At 51.9% G+C, this 25,825-nt stretch overlaps 2 protein-coding genes across 2 annotated transcripts in view; both read left to right on the top strand.

Moving 5' to 3' along the window:
- Positions 1 to 4,834: 4,834 nt before the first annotated feature.
- Positions 4,835 to 13,729, top strand: UQCRC1 (ubiquinol-cytochrome c reductase core protein 1). Its single transcript, XM_068201913.1, has 13 exons — positions 4,835 to 4,963; positions 5,353 to 5,493; positions 5,959 to 6,045; positions 7,039 to 7,168; positions 7,889 to 8,087; positions 8,670 to 8,749; positions 8,897 to 9,012; positions 9,418 to 9,561; positions 10,281 to 10,441; positions 11,402 to 11,487; positions 11,939 to 12,027; positions 12,564 to 12,639; positions 13,510 to 13,729. The coding sequence occupies exons 1-13, from the start codon at positions 4,892 to 4,894 to the stop codon at positions 13,572 to 13,574; spliced, it is 1,446 nt and encodes a 481-aa protein (XP_068058014.1). The 5' UTR covers positions 4,835 to 4,891; the 3' UTR covers positions 13,575 to 13,729.
- An 11,311-nt stretch (positions 13,730 to 25,040) lies between these two features.
- The window catches only part of COL7A1 (collagen type VII alpha 1 chain), a 30,928-nt gene continuing 30,143 nt past the window's right edge, over positions 25,041 to 25,825 (top strand). Inside the window, exon 1 of the mRNA XM_068201918.1 lies at positions 25,041 to 25,443. Coding sequence (XP_068058019.1) covers positions 25,144 to 25,443 — 300 coding nt within the window. The 5' untranslated portion in view covers positions 25,041 to 25,143. The remainder of the gene's footprint in view (positions 25,444 to 25,825) is intronic.

The following is a 25,825-nucleotide window of genomic DNA, read 5'->3' on the forward strand; positions in this document are numbered from 1 at the left end:
CACAGCACCCTCTCTGCCCGACTGTGGAGCCACCAGCGCCTGGTGGCTGCAGTCATACCTACACCAAAGGGGAAAGTGCTTGCAGCCAAGAGAAGGTTGATACTGGGTTTTGGGGGGTAAGGTTGATTCCACAATTTCAATATCTAGAATTTATTCCATTTTTTTTCTGTTTCTGTGCCTTTAATTATAGAGTTACTCCCTATATGATGATTAATAGGAATAGTTCTTTATAATCCTTCCCTTGCTGACATTAATAGCTTTCATCTTTTCCTGATTGGACCAGTGGCTATACATTAAGGATGAATAGAAGGGAATAAGTTTTAGGGATATGTTGCAAGTAACCAGATTGGTAGTTCTGGTTCCATTTCTCATTGTCTAAGAAGAACTCAGATTATTTTTGGACTTTTCATAGACCTCTGTCTAGGTTAGCACTAGTCTTTGATTGATCCAGTCAATTTTAGGCTTCTAAGCTTGACTAGTGAATGTAAAGGAGAAAGTCACAGAGCTTCGGTGGTTCCTGTGTCAGCAGCTTCTCAGTAGTAGGGAGATTTATGTTCTCAAGTTTGTTATTACTACAGCTACCAGATGATGCTCAACCCAAAAGAAGGTGAGAAGGTTGGTTCCCTAAATGGTGAAATAAGTCTTCCTGCTATTTGTGACTATTTTGTATTAACTGGGATTTATTACAAGAAAGTTTAATTAAATTGCATACATCTGGTCTCAGGGGAAACAGACTATTCTTTAGTCAATAGCATGTAGGCTTTTATCAAACTGAGGTGGTCTTAAAGGACAGGACACTTAAAATACAGTAGTTCCTGCTAGTTCCAGTTCCATTCTTAGGCTCAACAAACAAAATGTGAAACCTGCACCAATAGAGAGGGAGATTTAATTTGACTTCCTCCTTTTTAGGGAGAAGCTAATTAAAAAGTTTCACCAGGATCAGAGCAGGCTGTAAAACAAGAAGAGTGTAATGCAGAAGACCAATCCTCTCCTCTTAGTATTAGTATTAGTAACTGGACTTGAATGAAATGTGTCAAATCTGTGCTCTTGGGAATCATATCAGTAATAACATCAGCTGCTATACTTCTCTCCTAAAGCTAAAAATACAATCCAAATAGTCTTGACTCCATGGTCACAATTCACCCTGTGATGTTGACAGGTGAAAAAGGAGCAGAAAGTGCAAATTACCTGCAAGTTACTTTAATCGTCTATCTAAATCACTGATTTCCTGAAGGTTTAAACAGGTCAGTTGCCTATATCTTTCAGGATTTTTGGTCATGTTTTTCTTGGGATTCCTCTAATCTTTCCCCACTAGTTCAGCCTCTCTTCTCAATCCTTTTCTGAAGTACCTCAATAGCCTGGAAATATATTGTTTTTATTTATCACACCTGGAAATATATTGTTTTTATTTATCACACCATTATTCTCTTCAAAGGGTTGTTTGCCCCAAGTGTCATTTATGCTGATTTTTTGCTAGCTTATTTTCAGATGCCAGCAGGTGTTTTGTAATAGCAAGTACACAGTCCTACAGCTTGGTTTGCTTTTTATTTAGTCTGTCTAGAAAATGGAATGACTGAACATCTCAGACAGGATTTTCTCTACACCATTTGTTTTACTTGAAGGGCATAGATATGTACCACTAAGATCATGTACCTAAAATCTTGGCACTGAAGAAACTAGTGGTTTGCCAAGAAGGGGATCAGTAGAAATGTTGCAGAGCTGCTCTATGCATATTAATGAAATGCCAGACAGTGAAGCAGTGGACATTTCTGGGGTTGCTGCACTGGTGTCCATTTTCTCAGTGTATCAGTGACATTTCTGTCTATAAGTATGCTGTCTAGGTTTTCTAGCATTTGATGCCATTTCCTTACTGTCATTTTAATACCTTCCTTCAGATTAAAGGATGATACAATCTTTACATTTTGAAAATCCCTGTTAAGAAACACTATGCCAGAGTAGTCATCAGTCCCCTTTTCTTTTACCTAGTTTGTAATTTTCATAGACTCATTGCAAATTTCTGCTAATGTCACTAAGAATACTGTCATTTCTAATACCACTTACCAGGGCTGGTGCTGATGCATATTGCTTCATTCTGTATCTGACCTAATGGCCACTTTTTGTGATCTGCAATTTGCTGTGATTTGGTAAAAGCTGGCAGACACTGCCAACTCACAAATTGTGTGTGTTGGGATTTCAAGGGCTTTGATGGGTTCCTTTCTGAGACTGCCATGCACTAGACTTTCACATTTACAGTCACTTCACCTTCCATAGGTTGTTTCAGTATTTAATACTCTTTCTTGGAATGTAAGCAATAGACCAGAAAGTACCAAATTCCCTGCAATCCCTGTCTTCCCAAAGGACCATTAAAAAAGATTGTTTTTCTCCTCTGACTAATTTACCAGTATTTGGATGGAGCATTGAGTCCCTTAAATGAACCTCTTAGAAGGGATCTCATCACAGGCAGAATCTCAGGCTTTCCTTAAAAACTTGCTCTTTTACATTCTAATTCTATTCCGAGCACATTTAAGATGTTTTTCACCAAAGCCACTCAACAATGCCTGTTTTCTTACTAAACAAGACTGAAATGTGCATCACAAGTATGGATCCCCACTAAAGGTTATACCGGCAATTCTAAGAATGGTGGCTCCCTCCTGCAGTTATATTTGTAAATGAATTGATTTTCCAAAGCTAAATATTCCAGGCCTTTGAAGACAAAAGGAAGTCCTTGTCTTTTGCAAGAATTACCCCTTGGATGACTTGTGTTAATTTTGATTTTTAAGGTGTTAGCCCTGTTGCTGGTTTCACTGCTGTGTAAGAACTGAAAAAAGATTGTACACTCCTGTGCTGTCATTCCTCCCTCTGAGAATGCCCAGGATGCCCATTTCGGGATATCCATTCTCTTGGATCCCTATTCCTGGAATGCTCATTCCACGGTGTTGTAGTTGAGATGGTCACGGTATAAAGCAACTCTCCATTTTCAGAAGGCTTCAAACCTGGTTTTATTATACCACGCATGCTTTTTATACATTCTCAAAAAACTCGTAAGTTTACACTTTACTCATTGGTCAGGAGAGACAAACAAAGCGCTTATTGGAACAGACAGCTGCAGGTTTCTCTTATCCTTCTTTCTTTCTTGGTTTCTATGTCAACGACCTTGGTAGAAAATTCTTTCAGGGGTTAACATGGATCCTCTTACCAAACTTCTCTCTGGCTCACAGAAGTCGCTGTAAAACCTCTTCCACACCGCGGGATCCACATGCCCCAGGACCTGTCCTCACCATTTTCCAGGACCCCCATATCCCGGGATCCCCATTTCCAGGACCCCCATTCCCGATATCCCCATTCCCCGATTCCCCATTCCCGGGCTCCCCATTCCCGATATCCCCATTCCCCGATTCCCCATTCCCGGGCTCCCCATTCCCCGATCCCCCATTCCCGGCATTCCCATTCCCGGGATCCCCATTCCCGGGCTCCCCATTCCCCGATCCCCCATTCCCGGCATTCCCATTCCCGGGATCCCCATTCCCGGGCTCCCCATTCCCGATATCCCCATTCCCCGATTCCCCATTCCCGGGCTCCCCATTCCCCGATTCCCCATTCCCGGCGTTCCCATTCCCAATATCCCCATTCCCGGGACCCCCATTCCCCGATTCCCCATTCCCCGATCCCCCATTCCCCGATCCCCCATTCCCGGCGTTCCCATTCCCGATTCCCCATTTCCCGATCCCCCATTCCCCGATCCCCCATTCCCGGCGTTCCCATTCCCGATTCCCCATTCCCGGGACCCCCATTCCCGATATCCTCATTCCCCGATATCCCCATTCTCCGATCCCCCATTCCCAATATCCCCATTCCCCGATTCCCCATTCCCGGGCTCCCCATTCCCCGATTCCCCATTCCCGGGACCCCCATTCCCCGATTCCCCATTCCCCGATTCCCCATTCCCCGATCCCCCATTCCCGGCGTTCCCATTCCCGATATCCCCATTCCCGGGACCCCCATTCCCCGATTCCCCATTCCCCGATCCCCCATTCCCGATATCCCCATTCCCCGATCCCCCATTCCCGATATCCCCATTCCCCGATTCCCCATTCCCCGATCCCCCATTCCCGATATCCCCATTCCCCGATCCCCCATTCCCGGCGTTCCCATTCTCCGATCCCCCATTTCCCGATCCCCCATTCCCCGATCCCTCATTCCCGGGCTCCCCATTCCCCGATCCCCCATTCCCGATATCCCCATTCCCGGGACCCCATTCCCCGATCCCCCATTCCCGATATCCCCATTTCCCGATCCCCCATTCCCCGATCCCCCATTCCCGGCGTTCCCATTCCCGATTCCCCATTCCCGGGACCCCCATTCCCCGATTCCCCATTCCCGGGACCCCCATTCCCCGATTCCCCATTCCCCGATTCCCCATTCCCCGATCCCCCATTCCCGGCGTTCCCATTCCCGATATCCCCATTCCCCGATCCCCCATTCCCCGATCCCCCATTCCCCGATCCCCCATTCCCGGCGTTCCCATTCCCGATTCCCCATTCCCGATATCCCCATTCCCGGGACCCCCATTCCCCGATTCCCCATTCCCGATATCCCCATTCCCGGGACCCCCATTCCCCGATTCCCCATTCCCGATATCCCCATTCCCCGATATCCCCATTCCCCGATCCCTCATTCCCGATATCCCCATTTCCCGATCCCCCATTCCCCGATCCCCTATTCCCGGCATTCCCATTCCCGGGCTGCCCCGTCCGCGCCCCCACCGCCGCCCTCCCGCCACCAGGGGGCGCTGCCGCCTGCCCGCGCGCTCTGCGCGCGCTCATGGCCGCCGCCCCGGCCCCGCCCTGCGCAGGCGCGCCGCGCTCGGGCCGGCTGTGTGCGGAGCGCGAAGATGGCGGCGCGCTCAGTGTGCCGGGCGGGCAGCGCGGCTGGGCGGGCGCTGCTGTGGGGCCCGCGCCCCTCCGTGAGTCACCGCGCCCCGCGGGGCAGCGCGGGGGGGACACCGGCCGGGCCGCGGGCGGCCCCGCGGTGCGGAGTGGCTGCCGGGCCCCGCCTGTGCCCCGGCCGGGAAGGTCATGGGGACGCGGCGGGCGGTGCGGGCCGGGCGGCGGTGGCTGTGGCAGCCCCGGGCCCCGGAGCGGGCCTGGGCGGGCGGGGAGCAGCGGCGGCTGTCACTGTCACCCAGTGCGGGGCTTGCCACCCAGCCGCTGTCCGCTCTCTGCCCCGGTACTGGGGTGCGACCGGTTCGTGCGGCTTTTCCCTTGGGGTTTCCCACCTCTTCAAACCCCTGAGTTCCCGGCCCTGCCGAGGGGAACAGTCTGTTAGTTGTGATGACAGCCTTTATTTTTACAGGCAGCTTTTCTGACTTTGACAAGGAAGCGAGGTGCTGCCACCTATGCCCAGACACTCCAGAATATCCCTGAGACCCAGGTCACCACCCTGGAGAACGGCCTCCGTGTAGCCTCAGAGGAGTCCAATCAGCCGACCTGCACGGTGAGTTTAACAGAAGTTAGGGCCTTATTTGAAACAATCAGTCTTGCCTAGCCTGCAGCTGGTCTTCCAAAACAGACTGACCCTTGTCTGAACCAGTGCTTTGGACAGAGACCCTACTGCTTCTCTTTGTGAACAGGTGGGATTCATAAAGCAGCAGGAGCCCCAAACTGGTGTTGTATTGTCTTTAGTCAAATTTTCATGCTCTACAAATTCGCTCAGCCTTACAGTTTTTGTATGAGCAGTAAGTGAGCAGTAAAAGTTATCTCTGTGGCAAAACCAGATGTGGTGAAGCTGAGAGAGAAAAAGCCAAAATGCGTGCAGGGGGCAGTTGCTAGTCTGTTCTTATTTTGGTTCTTGTAGTGTAATGTCTGTGCACCAGACTTCCTGTCCCTGCTGTTGTGTTTGTGCCATTAGGATGCTGGTTATTTTCTTCTCTGATTTGGTACTCGCTGGTTTTGCTGCCAGGTGGGTTTGTGGATCGAGGCTGGGAGCCGCTATGAAGACACGAAGACCAACGGGGCTGCTTTCTTTATGGAGCACATGGCCTTTAAGGTGAGGATGTGTGCTAGGTCTGCACAGAGCTGCTCTGAATATTCTGTCCATGCATTGGCCTCTCGTTTTGGAGGCTGTGGCTGTTGACAGAGGGTGTAAATCAGGTCATCTGAGTCCTGGAGTCTTTGCATACAGCATAAAAATAAGTCTAAAAAAGCATCTAGCCTATGTGGTGCTTATTGGTTGAATATGCAGCAACTTGCAAGCATGCATAAATTAAAAGTAACTCTTAGTTACTATTTGCTGATTTTTCTCTTAAAGGAAAAAATATAATTAAAAAATGTAGCACACAGAGAGCACTGTTATGAAGCATCTTCCCTTAGGTTAGCACAGAGAGTTCAAAGCAGCATTTCCTGTTGCCGTTTATTTTACTTTGCTTTTCTTTCTGGTCCAACAAAGCTCAGAGGCTATATTTCTTGCTTTTTAAGTTACGCGGGTGTCTGCTGAACAGGGCAGAAGACATCTAAGCCTGGGACTTGCTGACTTCAGCCAGTGCCTTCATAGGCAACTACAGCATCTGGCTAGCTCCTTAAGAGATGGGCCCTGTATTAGAAATAGCCTTTTGTTTCTATTTGTCTTCTTCTGTATGTCACTGCTTGGATAGCTAGGAACCTGCTTATTTTTGGTTTGGGCTTGTTCTTAGTTTACTTCCAGAGATGCGCTGTTCAAACGCTGTTTTCTCAGCATAGGTTGTCTCCTTTCCTGCTGATTTTGTGTTGATTAGTGGTGATGACAGCCTTTATTTTTTTGGGCAGCTTTATAGTGTTTCAATAAACACAAACTTTATTGACAGTTTGTGTTGGTCTTTCAAAATACATCTCAGCCATCCTTTATCTAGAGGAAATAAGCCAAGTATTAGATCTCCTGTCTTAGGCACCTGCCCTTGGCTTTTATGAATCACATGACAGTCTTTATTGTTATTTTCATTGCTTTAATTTTGACCTAAAGGGAAGTTTGTTCATTTCATAACTGAGTATATCTGGTTTCCTTTAGGGCACAAAGAAGCATCCTGGCTCGGCCTTTGAGAAGGAAGTGGAGAGTCTGGGAGCTCACCTGAACGGGTACACCTCCCGCGAGCAAACTGCCTTCTACATAAAAGCCTTGTCCAAGGACATGCCCAAAGGTAGGATGGCCGGGGCAAAGTCTTATTGGGAAGTTAAGTAAGTGCATGTGCTTCTGTTTCTCACCCCCAAGCATCTTTTCTTCAGACCAGGGACTGAAGTTGAAGCTGAGCAGTAAATTGGAGGTTCTGGTTGGTAGTTGAAGAGAGCAGTCCAGTGATTTGGTGCTTCAAGGCTGTGTGTTCATGTCTCCCTGAACCAAGAGTTCTAGTTTTGTCAGGCTGCACTGCATTGCCAGGAGGGATTCACTAGTTTGTGGCTGTTTTATGGAGCTTAGCAACTGAGGTCAGCAACAGCTGCTGTGTGAGGAGTCCTCGGTGCAGCTCTTGCAGGTGCTCTTCATGCTCTGTACTGACACTTGCTGCCTTCTCTGGGTTGGTTTTGGACAGAGGCAGTGATTTGAGTAGGGACCTTGCTGTAGGCGTCACAAACTGTGAGGATTCAGTGTGTATCTGGAAGAGAACATGCTTCTGACATACTTCACCTTCTGCAGATGTCACCGGCACTCTGCTGGTGAAGGTGCTTGGCAAGCTGATTTGGAGCCTTCTTGCTAAACCAGTGTTGTTTGTTCCTCCCAGGTGCTTTGGGAATGGGTAGCACTCGGCTCTGTTATGTTGCATGCCCTCTCCCAGCATGGTTTTTGCTCACTCCTGTTTGTCTCCTTTCAGCAGTACTCAGTAGCAGTCAGGCAGTTGGATGCTAACGTAGGAATTGTGTTGCAGTTGTAGAGCTTCTGAGTGACCTTGTGCAGAACTGTGCACTGGAGGATTCTCAGATCGAGAAGGAGCGTGGCATCATCCTTCAGGAGTTGAAGGAAATGGACAGCAGCCTGGCAGATGTCACCTTTGATTACCTTCATGCCACTGCTTACCAGGGGACTTCGCTGGCCCACACCGTTGAAGGGACCACAGAGAACATCAAGTGAGCAACTGGCTGGACGTGGTGCACAGCCTAGGGGTGCAGTCCTTGGGGTGCATGACTGCTGCTTCCTGGGCATGATGACTGCCCAGTGCGTACGTGGAGGTGATCTGAGCCCATGGGCTTCTCCTTGTGCCCTGACTGTGTTTTCCCCATTGGTGCTGGTGAAAGTGTAATGCTGCACACATTCCTTAGAACCACCGCATGCAAACCTTTCCTGAGGTTGGAAGGGACAGGTTGAGCCTTCTCCTGTACTTCTCAGTTTGTTAGAAAAACTAGAGAGCTAAGGATGCTCATTAAAGCAATGGCTTTGTGTTAGCTCAGTGACTGGGTTCAGTACTCTCCAGTCTGTATTGAAGTCTACTTTCAACTCTCCATCTTGGCTGCTGGCTCCTGTTCTTTGTGTTCTAGAATCAGAGCACAGGGCAAAGACAGTACACAGTGCAGACTTGTTTATAAAAAGCATTGTTACCCCACAGCCAAGACAATCACTGCTGTCTCTGCACTGTGAACTTGCTTCTTCAAAGCCTCTCATTCCTCCAGAGCTGGAGATGCTGATGTTCTGGATCTCTATGTTCTTTCCAGGAGGCTGACTCGAGGAGATCTGGCTTCATATGTTGATACTCACTTCAAGGCACCTCGTATGGTCTTGGCAGCTGCTGGAGGTAAGTTCTAGATTCTTGTAATCCTGGGAAGCCACAGTATTTTCAAGCATGTGATCAGACTTGCCTCACATCACTAATGTAAAATCAGATAATTTTGTTAAATTAGTCTATTTTGAGACTGGAGCTCTCTCCTTTTATCATCGCCAGGTATTTCCCACAGAGAACTGGTAGATGCAGCTAAACAACACTTCACTGGGGCGCATCTTACACACAAGGGGGATTCTGTGCCTGCCCTCAAGCGCTGTCGTTTCACAGGGAGTGAGGTAAAGTTGTTTTGGTCCCCATCAAAATGAGCAGCTGTTGCCCAACTGTGGAATGAATGTGAAACCAATTACAGCTGCTTCTCAGTGGAAAAGTCTGTTCATGTGTGTCGGAGAAGCTGATGATGCACCATCTTGGTAGTGCTCCCATGTTCTGTTCTTGGGGCTTACTGCCACATGTTGGGTTTTAGATGGGACCCAAATTCATTAGGAGTGTGAGGCTGTTCTCATATGATCTACTGCAAAACTCACATCAGAACAGCTGGTTTGTGTTCAGTTCTGCCTGGGATTTTTTCATTTTACTGGAGTAATATCAAGTGTCCCAGTTTGTCAGCCTGGCATTGCAGCAGGCTGCAGACAGATCACAGTGTTGATGCAGTTCTCCCCCACTCTTTGATGATTTTCCAGATCCGTGCCAGAGATGATGCTCTGCCCCTTGCCCATATTGCTCTTGCCGTGGAGGGGCCAGGGTGGGCTGATCCAGACAACGTGGTCCTCAATGTGGCTAATGCTATCATAGGGCGCTACGACCGCACTTTTGGAGGTGGGAAGGTAAGAGTCTTGGGAGAGCCTGGAGCAATCCTTCATGTGAAGTATTATGGAAACCCTAGGTGGATGTGCTTTAGGAGAGGCTGTTGTGGTTAGCTTCCAACTGTGAAGGGGTTAGGAGCATGGAAAGTAGAATAAAAGGGTAATCAAGGCTAATCTGGGACAGTTCTTGAGAGGTGATGCTGGCAAATGAACTGAACCTTTTGTGGAAGAGGTGTAGCTGGTGAATTCGCAGCAGCTTATTCCCACCCTCACAGCTAACCACTCGGTGGGGGTGGTGATGGAAGCAGGACAGAATACAGTCTCATGATGCAAGCTTGTCTTACCACTGCAGAGCAAATGGAACTTGTTTAAAACCTCAGTATTGCATCCATTATTGTCTGGAATCTGTCTAGCCTGTATATCTGTGCTAACCCCTGCTGCTGGGAGACCTTGTCCTTCTCATTTTTTTCCCACTCCTGCGGTGGTGTGCATACCAGCTTTTCATCTGCAGCTGGGAAAGGAAATGGTTCTGCTGGATGGACTCCTAGGCCATTGTCTGTGGCTTTTCCAGCAGCGATTCTCATCTGTTGACCACATGAAGGCTCTAAATTAAGCTCTCCTTCAGCAAAGTGTTCCGCTCTGTCTTGTCTATGGTCTTTGTGAAAACAGCTCAGTGGGAAAGAATTTAAGCTGTGAGGAAGCTGAAAATGAAATGGCTGACAGCATCTTCTTATTTACAGAATCAGTCCAGCAAGCTGGCTACGCTTGCTGTGAAGCATAATCTCTGTCACAGTTTCGAGCCATTCAACACCTCCTACTCTGACACCGGCCTCTTTGGTTTCCATTTTGTTTCTGATCCTCTGTCCATAGATGATATGATGTTTTGTGCTCAGGGAGAGTGGTAAGTACAACTTTGGCACAAGTTGCTGTTCAAGATCTGAGCCTCCTGTGTGAGACTGAGCTGCTAGGGGAGCATATTAAGTTTACAGAGAGCTGTGTCTCTTTATGAACTTCTTGGTAACTTGCATTCTGGTTAAGTGATCCTATAAGTGGTTTCTGTAAATCTCTAAGAATGTGGCTTTTGAGGAGCTGTTTTAGTCCCCTAGGGCTCCTCTGGTCTTTTGTTCATGCTTTCAAGTATTAGCACTGAGGCTTTGGGGCTTTTTATATACAAGTGAGATCATTCCTTAGACAAGGCTTTCTTAGGTGCCCAAGAGACTTATCTCCATTGTCTTGTTAAGCCTGAGCAAAGCAGGCAGAGTTCATGCTGCTCAGGCTCTTGTCTTGTGGCTGATGAATGACCTGCTGCTGGAATCATGCCAGTGTTTGGGAGCCTTTTGGCTGTCCATCTTATTGTGTCCATGAACCAGTTCAAGGCTACATCTGAGATACAAGCCATTCTGTGTGGGGCAGGGGGAGTGAGCCCTTGCCCCAGAGACATGACCCATTGGCAGGAGAAGACGGATGTAGCAGCTGGAGTCCAGAGTGACTGTGGAGCTGTCTTGTTCTTTCAGCATCAGTTTCCATAGCAGCTTGCCATGCGTGGGAATGGCTGACACGCCTTCCCTCTTCTGTGATAGGGCAATGCACAGCACGTGCCGCTGTGCCTGCTGGGCAAGCCAGGGCCAGCACCAGGGCTGCTGAACTCAGCATGTATCCTGCTGGCTGAATCCCCTGCCTGTGTGCTGGAGCTCTTACCTCCTGCTGCTCTGTGGAGATCAAGGATGAATGTCAGCCTGCAAGACAAGCGGTGTTGATAACAGCTTATTTTTGAGGAGGCTGGGGAAAGGGAGGAATTCACTTTCTGTCTGAGCGGACAGACATCTTTAAGAGCTTTTGTCGTCTTCCATGTCTTCTCCAGGATGCGTTTGTGCACTAGTACCACAGAGTCAGAAGTGACAAGGGCGAAGAACTATCTCCGAAATGCCATGGTGGCTCAGCTGGATGGTATGTTCTGGTTTATGGATTGACCACTGTGCAGCTTTTAGAGAGTTTCTGCTTGAGGTTCTCCTGGGGAACAGGACCTGTGCTAAAGATTGCAGGTCTGCTGGCAGGCACTGGGCAAAACTTCCTTTTCCTGCTCCACACTCCTTCTGCCATGTTGTCAAAGCCACTGACCCTAGCCTTCTGTGCTCCCAGGAGTGACATACTGCTGGTGACCTAAGAACTGAGACCATCAGACTGGTCTGCCTTAGCTGTAACACTTTGGAGAAGAGTAAAGAAATCTGTGTATCACGTAGCTCCTGCTGGAGCCGCATAGAGTGGGAATTAGCACTGTGCTTTGTTAGCAGAGGGTTTCATGCTTAGAGTTTCTACTCTTTGCTTTGGCTGATGATCAGGTTGTGCAATTCTGGAAGGCTTCTTGGTGCACTGACCATGCAATATCTTCTACATCCAGGTACCACACGAGTGTGTGAGAATATTGGAAGCCATCTCTTGCACTACGGACGCCGTATCCCTCTGGAGGAGTGGGATGCCAGGATTTCTGTAGGTATCCTTTTGTTTTGGCTGGGATACCTGAGCATGGTTGGTGTCAGCATTGTCTGGCCTTAGTCTGCTGCAGTAACACGTGGCTTACTTATCCTTTAATCAGACTGCCTGGAGTCCAGTGGTTATCCTGCTGACACTGATGTAACTGTCAGAATCTCTGGCTTAGACACAGTGTATCCTGTGTCCCTGTGACTGGAGTCAGTCCATCCCAAAAAAAGGGGCGTACAATTGTGCTAATCGGCACAACCTGAAATTCCTGTAACAGTTTTCCTAGTGGTGCAGGAATTTCTGCAGCCACTCTGTTCCTTAGAAGACTTCTGATTTTGGCCTTGTCTTCTGTACCCACAGGAGAATGCACTGTGTAGGGACGTTAGCCATCCTTGCAGGCAGAGCTGGGCAGTTGGTACAGATGGCCCCAAGGGTCTGATTGTATCTTTTAATGATCTTGATATGTAATGGCAACAGTTAGTTGCAACTTTGAGAAATGTAGGTCTGCTGGAAGAGTCATTCTCTGCTTGTTTGATCTTTATTAGGCTGTTGATGCAAGAATGGTGAGAGATGTGTGCAGTAAATACCTTTATGACAAATGCCCGGCACTTGCAGCAGTTGGTGAGTAGTAGGTACACACTTAAAAAACAAGGCAGGGGCTGAGAGCTGAGTGGAAGTGAGTTGCAGGCAGTTCTCATGTGTCTGTCCTGACTCGTTAAGCCACTCTGGTTCTTCACTGATACCCTCCTGCCTCTGCACATGAGGTGTGCCAAGGCACATTTGCCACGAGATCAGACTTGCAGGTGATGGAGATGCAGTGGCAGTGAGCTGCTGGCTGTCCTCCCACCTCTGCCTCCTGTGGAGCTGTGACTAAGACTGGGAGTCCTGTAGCTGGGTGCCAGGCCCAGCACGTCTGCCAGGTGTCCTTACCCTGGGGTCAGGGTGGTTTATGTAAGGGAAGTGAAGGGACCTGATTCTCCTGTGCTGCTCTGGCATGTCTGTCTGGCCAAGGACAAATTCCTTTCGGAAAACCTGCCTAAGCAGCTCAGCTCTGCTGCCTCCTTCCTGTGTGTTGAGAATTCCCCTCCTCCTTGCAGCTGTTTCCTCTGGCCTTCAAAGTGAAGCAGGTTGGAAAAGGCAGACAGTGTTTGAGCAGGAAGTTGAAATGTTGAAATGACTTGGTGGCTCCCTGTATTTGATACCTGTATGGGAGCTGTACTGAGCATTGTGGGGCAGTGTGAGAAAACACCTTATTCTGTCAGGAGCTGGTATCTGCTAGTTTTCCTGATGCAGGTTTGAGCTGTTTGCTCAAACAGCTTTTTTGAGCTGTTTGCTCAAACTCTCAAACAGTTTGTTTGCTGCCTGATTTTGTGCAGAGCTGCTATGGATTGCAAGCACAGGCTGCTCTGCCACATCTGCTTTAAAGAGCATAAGAAACTGTACAAGGATTTTTTTAACTGTCTCCAAGTAACTTTACTCCTGTTCACTCAGGTCCCATTGAACAGCTCTTGGATTACAACCGCATCCGCAGTGGCATGTACTGGGTCCGTCTCTAGGATGTGTTGCCTGCAGGTTGGAAGTAATGAAGCTGTGGACTGTGACAGGTTCGCTCTGGCACTGAATGTCGTGGGCACCACGGGCAAGCTGAGTCCATTCAAAGCAGCCGTCTTCTCTGTGTTAAATGTATAAAAATAAATACATCCTATGTGGAGTTGGTTCTGCTGGTAGTCAACTCTTCTTCCTGGGTGGTGTGTGTCGACATTGCTGATCTTGCCAAATTGGGGAGATATGATGTGAGGAGCTGGAGCTGTTGATAGGCAGACATCTGTCCAGAGGGGCGATGTTATAATAACATTTATGTTTCTATATGGAGATGTGTTGCCTCTCATCTTAAGCTTCCTCTGTTATCTGTAAATCAGCTCAGTAATGAGCAGACATTATTGTGTAGTGGTGGGGTTGGTCTGCACATTCTTCTTTTACTCTCCGTGTAGTCAGGCTCAGCTAGGCAATAACTGAGAAGCTTCTTACTGGCCTATACCCATAAGATAATCTCTAGGTATGAGTAGTTGGAAGAGCTACCCAGCCATGCCTTTTTGGTGTTTAACTGGTTGTTGCTCCGTTGTTGTCTTGCCTCTGGGAAGCTGGAACATGGAACAGAAAGCTGAGCAAGGGGGATGGAGAAAAGTTTCCCACCAGGTGGCACTAGCCTGTCACAGCTACCCTTGGAAGCTGCAAGGTATTCCTGTTTGATTTTTCTCTTTGGGATAAATGTCTCTGAGGTTCTCATTTAATTTCCAGGTTCTGCCCTGACAAGGGAGATTTAAAAATAGTGTAAAAGTTTCTCAGAGTTAGTCATTACACTTGAGACTAATCCAGTGTACTAAATAATTTGTGCTGAATCTGGATTCTTGATCAGAGAGTCAGTGTGTCTGAACCCATTGCGTGTACTAGGCAAGTTTGAAACTGTTAAATGCTCTTGATGCAATTTGGATTTAACTATTGTCACAAGCTCTGGCTTGTTACAAGTGCACTGAGAGCTGAACAACTAAACAAGCTCACTTATGCCTCCAGCCTTGTGGAACCAGTAAATGGTTCTGTCTTGGTTTTGTGACTGCAGTCAGGCTGTAATCCTCTTTTATCTTCTATTGCTATATATTTTCCCCTTCTGGTTAATTTTCCAAAGTGTTATGCAGTTGGTGAGAAATACAAGGAAAGAGATCCTTGCTTAGCATTTCCTACAAGTTTTCTTCTTTGGAGGTATCTCTTTGGGAATGTATGATTTCCTTGAGTAATGAATTCCTCAGGCTCTTCTCTACTAGTTTATTGTAGGAACACATTCAAACCCTTCAACAACGGATGCTTTCCAAGTTGCTCTGTTTTTCTGGAAAAGCAGCTGGCTGTGCTGAGCCTTGCTCCCATCACTTTAGCAAGGACCAACTCCTGACCAAAGGCTGCAGCTCTGCTAGGCTGCCTGGCTTATGCCACCTTAAATGGATTTTTAAAATGCTTTTTCCATGTAGAACTCTTGAGTATCTGGGCGGATTGGACGAGGAGCCATGCCCTGGTGAGTGGCACTGGATGCAGAGGGCTGTTGGGTGCCTGTTAAGAGTTAAGGCTGAGCTGTGCCCAGGATGTTGGCACTTTCAGGCTGCAGTTGTGGTGGCACTGTGCCTTGTAGTGCCTGTTGTGTTTGTGTGCTGTGGCAGTCCATGCCTCCAGAAACATGAGCGTCTCACCAGCTCCAAGGATTGAGAGGTTTGCTGTATTATTTTTTTCCTTGGTAAACAACAACTGGGGATGTAAAGGGTGGGGAAGGGAAGCCCATTTAGGCATCAAGTGTTCCTGCTTGGCAAAGACACCCATGCTCTGAGCCTTATCAGGGGCTTGGGAAGTGTAACCTGGAATTGGTGCAGAGTCATTAAGCATTTGGCAGCCAAATGCCTTGATACTGGAGGATCTGAAGCTCTAATCTCATTGGCAGGTCTCTTGCCGTTGGAGCTGTATGGGGGGTGTTTCTGATCTTCCATCAGAGTAGCCTCAGTCCAAGGGAATCCAAACTGGGAAATGTCTGGCATGACAGAAGTGTCCTATCTCAGCTTATCCTGAACCTTGAAAAAGAGATCTTTTGCTGGACGTCTCCCCCTCCCCTTCTCTCCCTGCAGTTTCCGCTGCCCAGTGAAGGACAGTGCCAGAGGATGGAGCTGGAACCATCCCTAGAAGCATCCCAAGTTCACTGTAACTGGAGATGGCCTGGGTGACCTAATAAATCTGTTTCCTGGCTCCATGGACAATGCTGGATTGTTCAGTGGGGCTCTTTGACCAGTTTAGTTTTCAATGGCTTAAGTGTTTTATTTTGCTACTTGGAAGGTTACTTGGGATCCCATTAGTCTGTGCTGATAAATTTAGCCTGGTGTATGGATTGGCCTTTGATCCCTCCCCTTCTGTATGGGCTTACCCTCTCCACATTAAGTCCCCTCTTTCAAGCTATTGTGATTGTTTTTACTCCATGACACCTTGGCATTCCATCTGTTGGCTGCTAAAGGAGAGGATTTAGAAAGGAGAATACTGTGCATTGCTGTGTGCACCCTGCGCAAGGCTCTGCAGTTTCCTGCACAGGACTTCAGTGGCTTGTCTCCACTACACAGAGCTATTCCAGGAATGTAAACTCTAGCAGTGAAAATGGTGAGCGCTCACTGGAGCCCTGTGCTGAGTGCTCCATGTTGTCCTGGTCTCTGCAGGGAGAGCTGCTGGTACCCCCAGTGCAGGGCTGCAGGGCCCAGCAGATGTACAGGGTGGATCTGCCTGTGGAGCAGGCAGCCCCTTTGATATGTGAGATGCTTGTTTGTGATTCGGGTGCTTGCCAAGAGAGGGGCCACTGCAGCCAATTGTCAAGAGTTGCCTCACCTGAGCTAATTACCCACCCTGGAAAGTACAGTTGATACTCATCATGGGTGCTGAGCCAAGCCTGTCCTGGGGAAGCAGGGAGCTGCAGGGAGGCTTTCACAGAAACGAGAGGCTTGGAGCTGTGCCACTCTTTGGTGCCAGAGAACTTTTGGGAGGAGAGCCCACAGCCCTCTGGGCCTGCTTCTCTACCTGCTGTTCTGCCAAGGCTGGTGAAAAATGGCAGTGGGAACCATAGGTGAGTGGGGTTTAGAAGACAAAGCAGCAGTGCAGCTCTGTAGTGTCTTGTGTTGCTGGAGCCTTGCTCTGCTCAGACCCCTGCTGCAGGGATTGACTGAGGTGTTGGCGTGGCTGTGACCAGGGACTTTCTCCCCCATCCAGCCCCTGTATAGTGTGGTTTGCTCAGGAAAGGGATGGGTTCTCCTTGTGGTGAAGTGTCACTCAGAGGGGCTGCAGGATTGCCAGGCTGAGGGGGGGGTACCTGGCGCTTGGTAGTCCTGACCAGGACTCCTGCACTTCACTGCTGAGACTTCGTACACTGCGAGAGAGGAACAGTGAGCAGTGGTATCTGGACACATATCCAGCAATCCTGTTTCCTATTTAGGAAAGGAAATGCCTCGTGTAAAGCTTTAGTGTATTCATTGCGTGGAAAAGCGGTGGACAAAAGGCCCATCCAGGCCTGACTGCCAGCAACAGCCATCCCGGGCTGCTGTGAGGCACGAGGCATGGCGGCAGGAGCTGGCTTTGTCTGCACTGGTGTGCCTGGAAGGGCTGAGCTGGAGCCCTGAACACCCTCATTAAAAGCTGCTTTACCCCACACGCCATCCAAAGAGGTTGGATGGTTCTCACTTTCCCATGCAAGTCTCTGCTTTCCTGTCCTTTCCCCTTACACATTTTCCTTCTTCGGGGTTGTGCGGTTTTTAGTGGGGCTGCCAGGCTGAGGTTTGGCTTTGTTGCCCATTCAGACCATAACTGGGGATGCCCAGAAAAGCCATTTGAAGTGTGGGGCATGGAGAAGGATCTGCCCAGGAATGGAAAATGGAGCTGCTGGGATGGCAGCCTGAGGAGCTCCCAGCCTTGATCTGTGAGAGCAAGAGGGATTTTTTTCTGTTCAAAGAGGTGTCAACAATACCTGTGCTGGATCACCTGCCAGGTGTCCTGGAGACACTGCTCCTGCTCAGTGTCCCACCATCCACTGCTGATCGTCTGCCATGGTCTGGGGTTATTTAAGGCTCCGTATCCTGCTGTAGTGTGAGAGCTGCACAGCAGAGACAGCATGAGGACAACAGAGGAAGCTGGATTAAATGCCTGAAGCAAGGTTTGAGCACAGTTTAAGATACTGAAACAGGAGCCTGAATATCTGAGTGCTGTTCCTGGTTCTGCCAAGAGCCTGCAGTGTGACATGGTTTTCAGGGCACTGTGTTAAGGTGGGTGCTGACACCAGGTGCAATGCACAGAAATAAAGCTGCTCCCCATGCACTGCCCTCAGCACACAGCGACTCAGGTGTGCAAAGCATTTTGTAAAGCAGCCCCAGTACTGTGCACTGCTGTCTGCTTTGCATGTGACTTTTATCCCAAGTAGACTCTTGGATAATGCTATAAAGGGAACATGCTGCTTATCTTTGATTTGTTATATTTAGGGAAGAATGAGTTGGCTCTTCTGGAGGGGATTTTTTTTCTTTCTCATTTGAATGTTTAATCTAGGGAACTTCAGTGATGTTGCTTCAAGATTTAGCAGTAGATGTATTTCAGCTTCAGGAAAGTGCACTCTGAGTTTATCAGGGTGCACTGTAGAGCTCAGCATTGTACAGATTCCTGTGTACCAAACCCATGGCCCCTGATTCAGGTCATGTCACTCTTGAGCGAAGCTCATAGTGATGGAGAAACAGGCTTGGTGCTCCCCATGAAACATCGAGGGTGGGATTTCCAGGAGGGGATAACTGCCTGTGCCCTGGGTCTGTCACAGGAAGCTTGGTGAAGAGTGGCTCTAGGAACTGGAGCAGCATGTGTCTGTGGCAAGCTCTTGCCTCTGCTCCCCTGTCATGAAGGATGCCCTGGCACACCAAGAGGCTGTCAGGGGAAGGAGATGGCAGGTGAGTGTGCTTGAATCTTGGGCATCCCAACTCCACGTGGCAGTTCTGCTTTTTCCACCCCTTCCCCCCGCTGGCTGCTGCAAGGCTGGAGGTCCCTGCTTCTCTCAGCTGCTGTCCACTCTGATTCTGCAGCTTCCCCTGCTTTGTTTACTGCTGTTCCAGATGTGCAGCACTTGGCAGGAGCCCCTATGACGTGGGAACACAAGTATCTCCTGTTCCTGCCTCGCACACGCAGCAGTGACTCACAGGTGACCTTGCCCCAGCCCTGCTGAGGGGGATGGAGGATGAAGTCCTCATGGTTCAAGGTGAGTCCTTAAGGTGGTGAGGGGGCAGAGACAGGATGCTGTGCTCTTCCCTTCTTAGTGACAACACAGAGGGGTGCAGAAGTGCTGGTGATGTGGTTTCTGCAAGGACCTGGAGCTCTTGAGAGCCCCTAAGTTGTCACTGCTCTGGGGATGCACTGTGTGGATGCAGATCGTACCCCCATCGCCACTGGGACCCTCACCTGTGCTGCTCAGCCTTCCCCCTGGAGCTCCACAGCATCCTGCCCCACAGCTGTGGGGTCCTTGTGTGGGATGTACGTGTCCACCCGCCCTGCGCCATCCTGGGGACGCACCCTCCTGCTCGACGAGATGTGAAATCATCCTGGGGAGGTCTGGGGAGGGAGGAGTTCCCATGGTGACAGACAGCGATTCACCCGACGGGGCAGGGCGGGTACTTCGTCCTTTTTATTCCTTTCTTCTGGAGTCGGGCACCCAGCCAAAGAGCTGAAGGAGCAATGGCACAGCCTCGCGGGGGAGAGACACGGGGCAAGTCTGGTCTCGTGAACTGCATTAATCCCTCTGGAGCAGTTTCCCCTGCAGCCTGGCTGCTGCCCCACACGTAGGGGTGAGCCTGACCCTTCCTGCAGCATTGATTCCCTGGGTGCTGGCTCCCTGCAGTTTCCTCACCCTAACAGACTGATAAACAGATCTTAATCCTCCTTCCCATGGATCATCGGTCATGTGTGAAACGTTCAGGGCAGTATCCTGCAGCTGCTGGGGACCCAACACTGTTAGCCGACATGCCCCTGCTATGGGCAAGCGTGGGTAAAAGAGCTTTGTGCTATCCACATGCCTTTGTCAGAGCCCAAGGCCTGCCAAAGCCCCTTGCCCAGAGGCTGCAGCATGGCCCAAACTCTCTAGTGGTAAGAACCCCTTCCTGAGCCCCTGCCTGTCCCAGGCAAGGCCCCTGCCACGCCCGGCGTGAGCTGTGCCATCCCCTCCCTAGGAGCACGCGCCTGCAGGTCCTTGCTGGGCTGCACGTCTCCCACCTGCCCTCCAGCTGCGGGTGATGCTCCCCACGGCTCTGCCGGGCTCCCCTTGCGCAAGCAAGGAGCAGCCAAGCCCCAGAAGAGTGGGACAGGGGCTCTTTCATGAGTCCTGCCAGAAATTTATATGGAGCTGCAGGTAGTTTTTATGAGGGTTGGTGCAGGTTGTGAAACGCTTGAATAGAGGCAGAGAGGAAGCATTGAGCAACCACCCTGTCATCCCAGCCATCAGGCCTGCATCCCAGATGCAGAAGTGGGAAAGTGAGAGCAGGATCATGCAAAAGAGGAGTGAGAGAGGGACAGCCTTTCCCTGGCACAGGGGCTGTAAGATATCTGGATTTGGTAAGATGAGGTGGGCAAACTCCTTCTTATGCAGCTCTTGCTGTCATTGTGAGCACAAGCTGGCGGGCTGCTCTGCCAGGGCCAGTGGTACCAGTGCCTGTGGGCTGGCAGCAGGAGGGACGGAGCACAAGGCATTAGTGGCTTGTTATTTCCATGTCTTGGGAAGGCAGTGTCAGCCCACTGTGAGCTGTGGTGCAGCAGCAGGGTCCTAGGACAGTGGTCATGTCCATCCTTGGGAGCTGGGATCGAGGCCCCTGAGGACTGGCACTCACAAGGAATAGCCAAGGTATTCCTCTTGGCAGCACTCCTCCCCTGGGAATACAGCTATCCTGAGCTCCTTACCGCCAGGGAGGCATCTGTTGTTGCTGTTGAAAGGAAGAACAAATATACCCAGTCCCATCAAGCTGTGCAAAGCCCCTGCAAGGAGCAGATTCTTGCATCATAGCTGGCAGCATCCCTGGAACAGCTCCAGCTCCCTAAGCCCACATGCTGCCTCTCCGCCTTTCTTCACCCCTGCTTGGCAGTTGCTGTGAGCCTGTCACCACCCTACTCCCTCCCAGCACCCCATACCATGCTGCTGCCTTCTCCTGCCTTCTCCTGCAGGTTCTCCAGGGTCCATGGGGGCTCCCATAGTTGGGTTAGCCTTCAGCTGACCTTTTGTCTTTGGGTGCTGTGCTGGGAGCTGGGCAACATTTCCCAGAGAAGCTCAAGATTAGGCAGCAGAACAGATTCCATGTGCAGGGAGGGTGGTGCTGCCAGGCCCATTAACCCCTGTACCATCTGCTCCCAGCATGTGTTGGGAAGGAGGGATGGGGTAGCCATGGCTTCATGGTGCTTGTCCCACTCTTATGGGGGACAAGGGTTTGGGAACTGATGGGCAGCTTGTCCCCACATGTGGCAGGGGCTGCTGTGTTCCTCCTGCAAGTGCCCTGGCTTCGCAGGACTTGGCTCTGTCCTGGCCTCCTGCAGACACGCCTGCTTTGCTGCTCCTGTGTGGCCCCCCAGTCCCCTGAAGCCATGGTGCCCCTGGAAGCCAAATTTGGGGTAGCGCACTTTGCAAGGCCAGGAGCAGCCCCTGCTGTGACAGCCTGCCAGCATCCAGCAGGGCCTGACCTGTCCCATCTGCCACACACCTTCTTGGAGGGATGCTGGTGAGGGCTCGAGGCAGTCAGAGGTGTGGCACCTTGGTGTTTGCAGGTAAGATAATTTCCTCCTTTTCTCCGGCGCTGCAGGGAAGCACCAGTGACCTGGCCTTGCCCCGAGCTGCTCTCCCAGGTGCCGGCTGCAGGAATGCCACCTTTCACCTCTGCATCTCTCGCCTGGCCCGAGGCGCTGGGCTGCCGACAATACTGGTCCCTGGGGAGCCCCGCAGAGCTGGGCAGGCAGGCTGGGCAGCACTGGTGGGTGCAGGCGGGCACGGGCTGGCTCAGCCGCCCAGCGTGTCGAGTCACGCTCTGTGCACCTCGACCCAGCCCGCACATGCCCCGAGTGTGTGCGACGTGGGCTGGCAGCTCTCCCTCGGCTTCCCTTCATCTCCTCCCTCCTGCAGGCATCCGAGAGGAAACCGCTCCCTCTGCCCTGCCGGTCCCCGCTCTTGCATTGCAATGGGTCCCTGGGTCTCTCTTCATGCACCCCACGCCCGCCTGTGCCCCAGGTGCTGCCAGCCACTGCCTGCTGCTCCCTGCAAACCCTGCAGCCAGGACTGCGCTGGGAGCTCCTCAATCCTCGTAACCCCAAGGCAGGGAATTTTTATCTGCCCCTACAAAGAAGAAGGAGTTTCCTTTCCATAGCTGCGTGTGCTGGGCTGGCTGGGAATCTCTGGGGCATAAGCACCCCATGGCACTGTCAGCTTGGGGAAAAGGCAGCACTGGTCCCATGAAGAGGTGCTGGGGGAGCTTTGCTGCACCAGGTTTCTGCATTTCTACCGTCTCCTACATGCCCATTCTCAAGGGCAAGGCAGGTTGATTTTACTGAGCCTGGACCCAGCGGCAAGTGGGGACTGCAGGGCCAGAAGTGAAGGGCAGCAGCTCTTGCCTCAGTCAGTTGAGGAGTTGGATTTCTGCAGAAGAACCAGGCTGTGTGTGTGGCCACCTGCAACATGGGACACTTCAGCCCCTGCCTGCATTCTTCTTATGCCCTCCCCTTGCCTCCCCTTGGGTCTCTGACACCCAGCCCCAGCCTCTCTGGGTATCCCCAGCATCACCCAAAGCCCAGCCACAGGATGCAGCTGAGGGCAGCTTTCTAACTAGGGACTCTAGAGCCCCATTCACTGCTGCTGGCTCCTTATCCTGCTTCCATCATCCCCATTGTCACCTTCCCTTTCTGGCATGCTGGCCCCATGCCGTTTCAAAGCACTGCCAGCCCTTGGCAGAGCCCTGGTGGTGCCTGGCTCTCCCCTCACTTGCTGTTCCTGAGAAGCAGCCTGGCCTCTGCAGTCGTGCTGACCAGGGCTGCCTTCTCCTGCACTACTTGGCCAAAGGGAGGGTCACATCCCTGTGGTGTCACCATTCCCTCCTGAGCCCATTTTGCATGGCCAGTGGGGCCTGGCCACAGTCCAGTGCAGGTTCGTGCGATGCTGATGTGCAGCTGTGCTGGCAGCAGCCTCCAGACACAACAGTTTACAGGCAGGAAAAACTTTCCATCCCTCCAGAGCAGTTGTGGGAGAGCCAGGACAGGCACCCACCCCATGGGGAGCCCTGGTGGGGGGGCACAGCAGGCTCAGCCTGATCCAAAGCTTGGGGGTCAGTTACAGTGGGACACCTTGCCTCCATCACCCTTCAGTCACCAGACTGCTGCTGCCCCCAGAGCAGCTGAGGTCCCCCACAAGCAGGAGCATCCCCTTTACTTTGGACATTACAAGAGCTGCTGGGCAGAGAGGGCAGCTCATTGGTCATGACTTCATCCTGATGTTATACTTTGATTCCTTTTGCCACAGGGATGTGGCCTTGTGCAGCAGCAGGATGGAGGGTGTTCTAAGCTGTCCCCTCTGGCACAGAGGAGCTGGGAAGTTTCTGTCTGTTTCCCTTGTGAAATGCAGTCTGGAGGGCTGGCATGGCTTTTTTCCCACCCCAGATCCATCAGGGTAGATCAGCGGGTGGTAAGGGCTGACCATTTCCCACCCTGGTCTATTTTGTGGTCTCTTGGGTTGCTGGGTTGTCCCATGGGGTGACACAAGCGTTCCCTACAGGCTGCACTATGTCACCCTGTCCCTCTGGGCTCTCCCCAAGCTGACTGGTGATAGCCGGGTGTCATGGGCCCCTTTCCTGGGATGCTGGGCTGGGTGCCACATCATGGAGCTGGCGGTGGCTGGTGCTGGAAGACATTCCTGGAGCATGTCTCAACTGGCCTCTGTGGCAGACAAGGTTCCCCCTCCAGGCTCTGGCCAGCTCCTCCACTCCTCCCCTGCCTCGGCATTAGCCCTGTGCTGCTCCCCTCCCCAATGTAAAAGTGCTGGGAGAGGTGGCTTCTCCCTCCCAGCAGCCCCAGAGCTGTCCCACACATCCCCACGGGATGGGAATGCTTATGTCATGCTGGAGTGAGGAGCTCTGCAGGACCACAGTAGGGCCAGAAAACTAAAATCCTGTAAGGGTTGTGCTGAATCCCAGCCCATGACAGATCAGCACTAGAGGCAGTGGGTGGAGAGGGTGGGCAGAGGATGGGGGCAAAAGGCCCCACAGCAGCGCAAGTGAGCAGGCTCTGTACCTCACCATGATGCGTGACTCATCCCGTCCCAGAGAGCTGAAACCTCACCTGGGGCTGAAGATTTTCTTCTTGTTTCTCACTAAGGCAGCAGTGAGGCCTCATGCCTGGCAAGCTGGAGCAGGGAGAAGCTCAGCTTCTGTGCCTCCCTTGTGCACACTCGCAAACCAGGGGCTTCCCTTCCGTGGGGGTGTCAAGACCCCTGTGAGGCTCAGGGTTAGTGCTTGCCTGGGCAGTGCCCTGCAAAGACCACCTCTGGAGCTGTCCTGGAATGTCTCATGATGTGGCCAGCTGTTAAGTGTCTTTTGGGAACCAGGTTGGCATGTACAGGTGATGAGCTGGGGTCAGGGTCAGCCCTACAAATTTTGTTCAGCGTCTGTGTAGAGGAATCAGCATGCTCTGGGGCCAAGCCAGGTGGAAAATGGGGAACCCCAGGTCTGGGCTGTGGGAATGACTAGTGGCTGGGCTGCCAGCCTTCCAGGCTTTGAGAAGGGTTTACAGCCTTTCAGGATGTTCCCGGAGGGATTGGCGTGCAGCGGCGCGGGGGTGCCCGTGAGTCACTCACACCTGGCGCTCTCCGTCTGCAGAGGCAGGACCGTCCCGCGCCGGGGGCCGCAGATTCCTTCTCTGGTCCTGGTATGCGGAGGGAAGTTGGGAAACACCGCGGAGGCGGAGACACTCTGGTTTTGGGGACCCAGCAGCCCTGCGTGCCCCACTCCAGTGCACATGTAAGGAGAATACTGATGGCAGGACTGTCAAGATGCTGCCGGGCCCTCCGTGGGCGACTGGGGTTTGGGGACCACCCCCAAACCAGTGCCTGCCCCGGTCGTGGGGGCCGAGGTGGTGGGCAGAGCCCCTGGCATGGCTGTGAAATGTCTCTGTCCCGGTGCCGCTGCCTACGGTGCCCGCTGGGCGATGCTCGCCCCCGCGCTGCCCCCGTTCGCCGGGGTGACCCCCAGCCGCCCGTGCCCTGTCGCCGGCACCGCGCCGTGGGGCTGCTCCACCAGCTCCGGGCCCGGGGCCAGCCACAGAGCCCTTGGCAGGCCCCTCCGCTCCCTGTTTAACGAAGCCCCTTGTCTAATTGGGACAGGCCGCCCTGTCTTCATTAAACGGGCTCTGGCGGGAGGAGGGTTTAGGGATGGTCCTGACCTGAGGATGCTGGACTCACGGCCGGACCCACGGGGCTGGGGCAGGCAGGGGCAAACCTGCGGGCACGGCGAGCTTCAGAACCTGCCCGCCAGCTCTGGGGGCCAGGGCTGAGGTCTAAGGAGAGGAAGGCTAATGAAGAGGAGGGGATGCACTGCTTGCTGTACCTTTAAGAAGAGCGAGGGCAACGCCGCTCCTCCCCTGCCTGGGAACAGCTTGTGCCTGGGAAAGTTGCCTGTAGCCGACCCTGGAGCATCTTTGCTCGCTGGCCGGTGGCCCTGCCCCTGGCCCCCAGCTGTGAGGTGGCCCTGGGCCCCAGAGATCCCCACTGTTGCTCCTCTTGCTGCCCACAAGGAGATGCCCCTGGACGTGTCTGTCCATTGCCCTGCCAGGAGCCGGAGGGGAGCCCCTGGGACAGTGTCCAGCAGGGCACAGGTACGTGGGGTGCTGGGGACAGGGAATGTGGGCTGACCAAGGGGACAGAGGATAGGTGGCATGGGGTGCATGGCAGGTTCCTTGAGCCAGGGTCAACCCCAGGTGAGCACAGGCACCAGTGGGGAGGATGAGGTGCTGTGTGATGTGCCCCAAGGAGCAGTGTGGTCCCACAGGTGCCCTGGGGGTGAGGAGCACCCGGAAGGTCAAGGGTGCACCCTGAGCTGAGGAGGAGCCTCAGGGGACTGTTCCACAGTCACAGGATGGGCAGAAAGGGAGACCAGGGCAACACGAGGCCCTTGCCTGCCTTGTTGGGCATATTCTTCCTTTTGCCTCCTCCCAGCAACTGCAGCCACATCACCAGTGGCTTTCCAGCAAGTTTCTC

The sequence above is a fragment of the Anomalospiza imberbis genome, chromosome 11, assembly GCF_031753505.1.
Source record: "Anomalospiza imberbis isolate Cuckoo-Finch-1a 21T00152 chromosome 11, ASM3175350v1, whole genome shotgun sequence".
NCBI lineage: Eukaryota > Metazoa > Chordata > Aves > Passeriformes > Viduidae > Anomalospiza > Anomalospiza imberbis.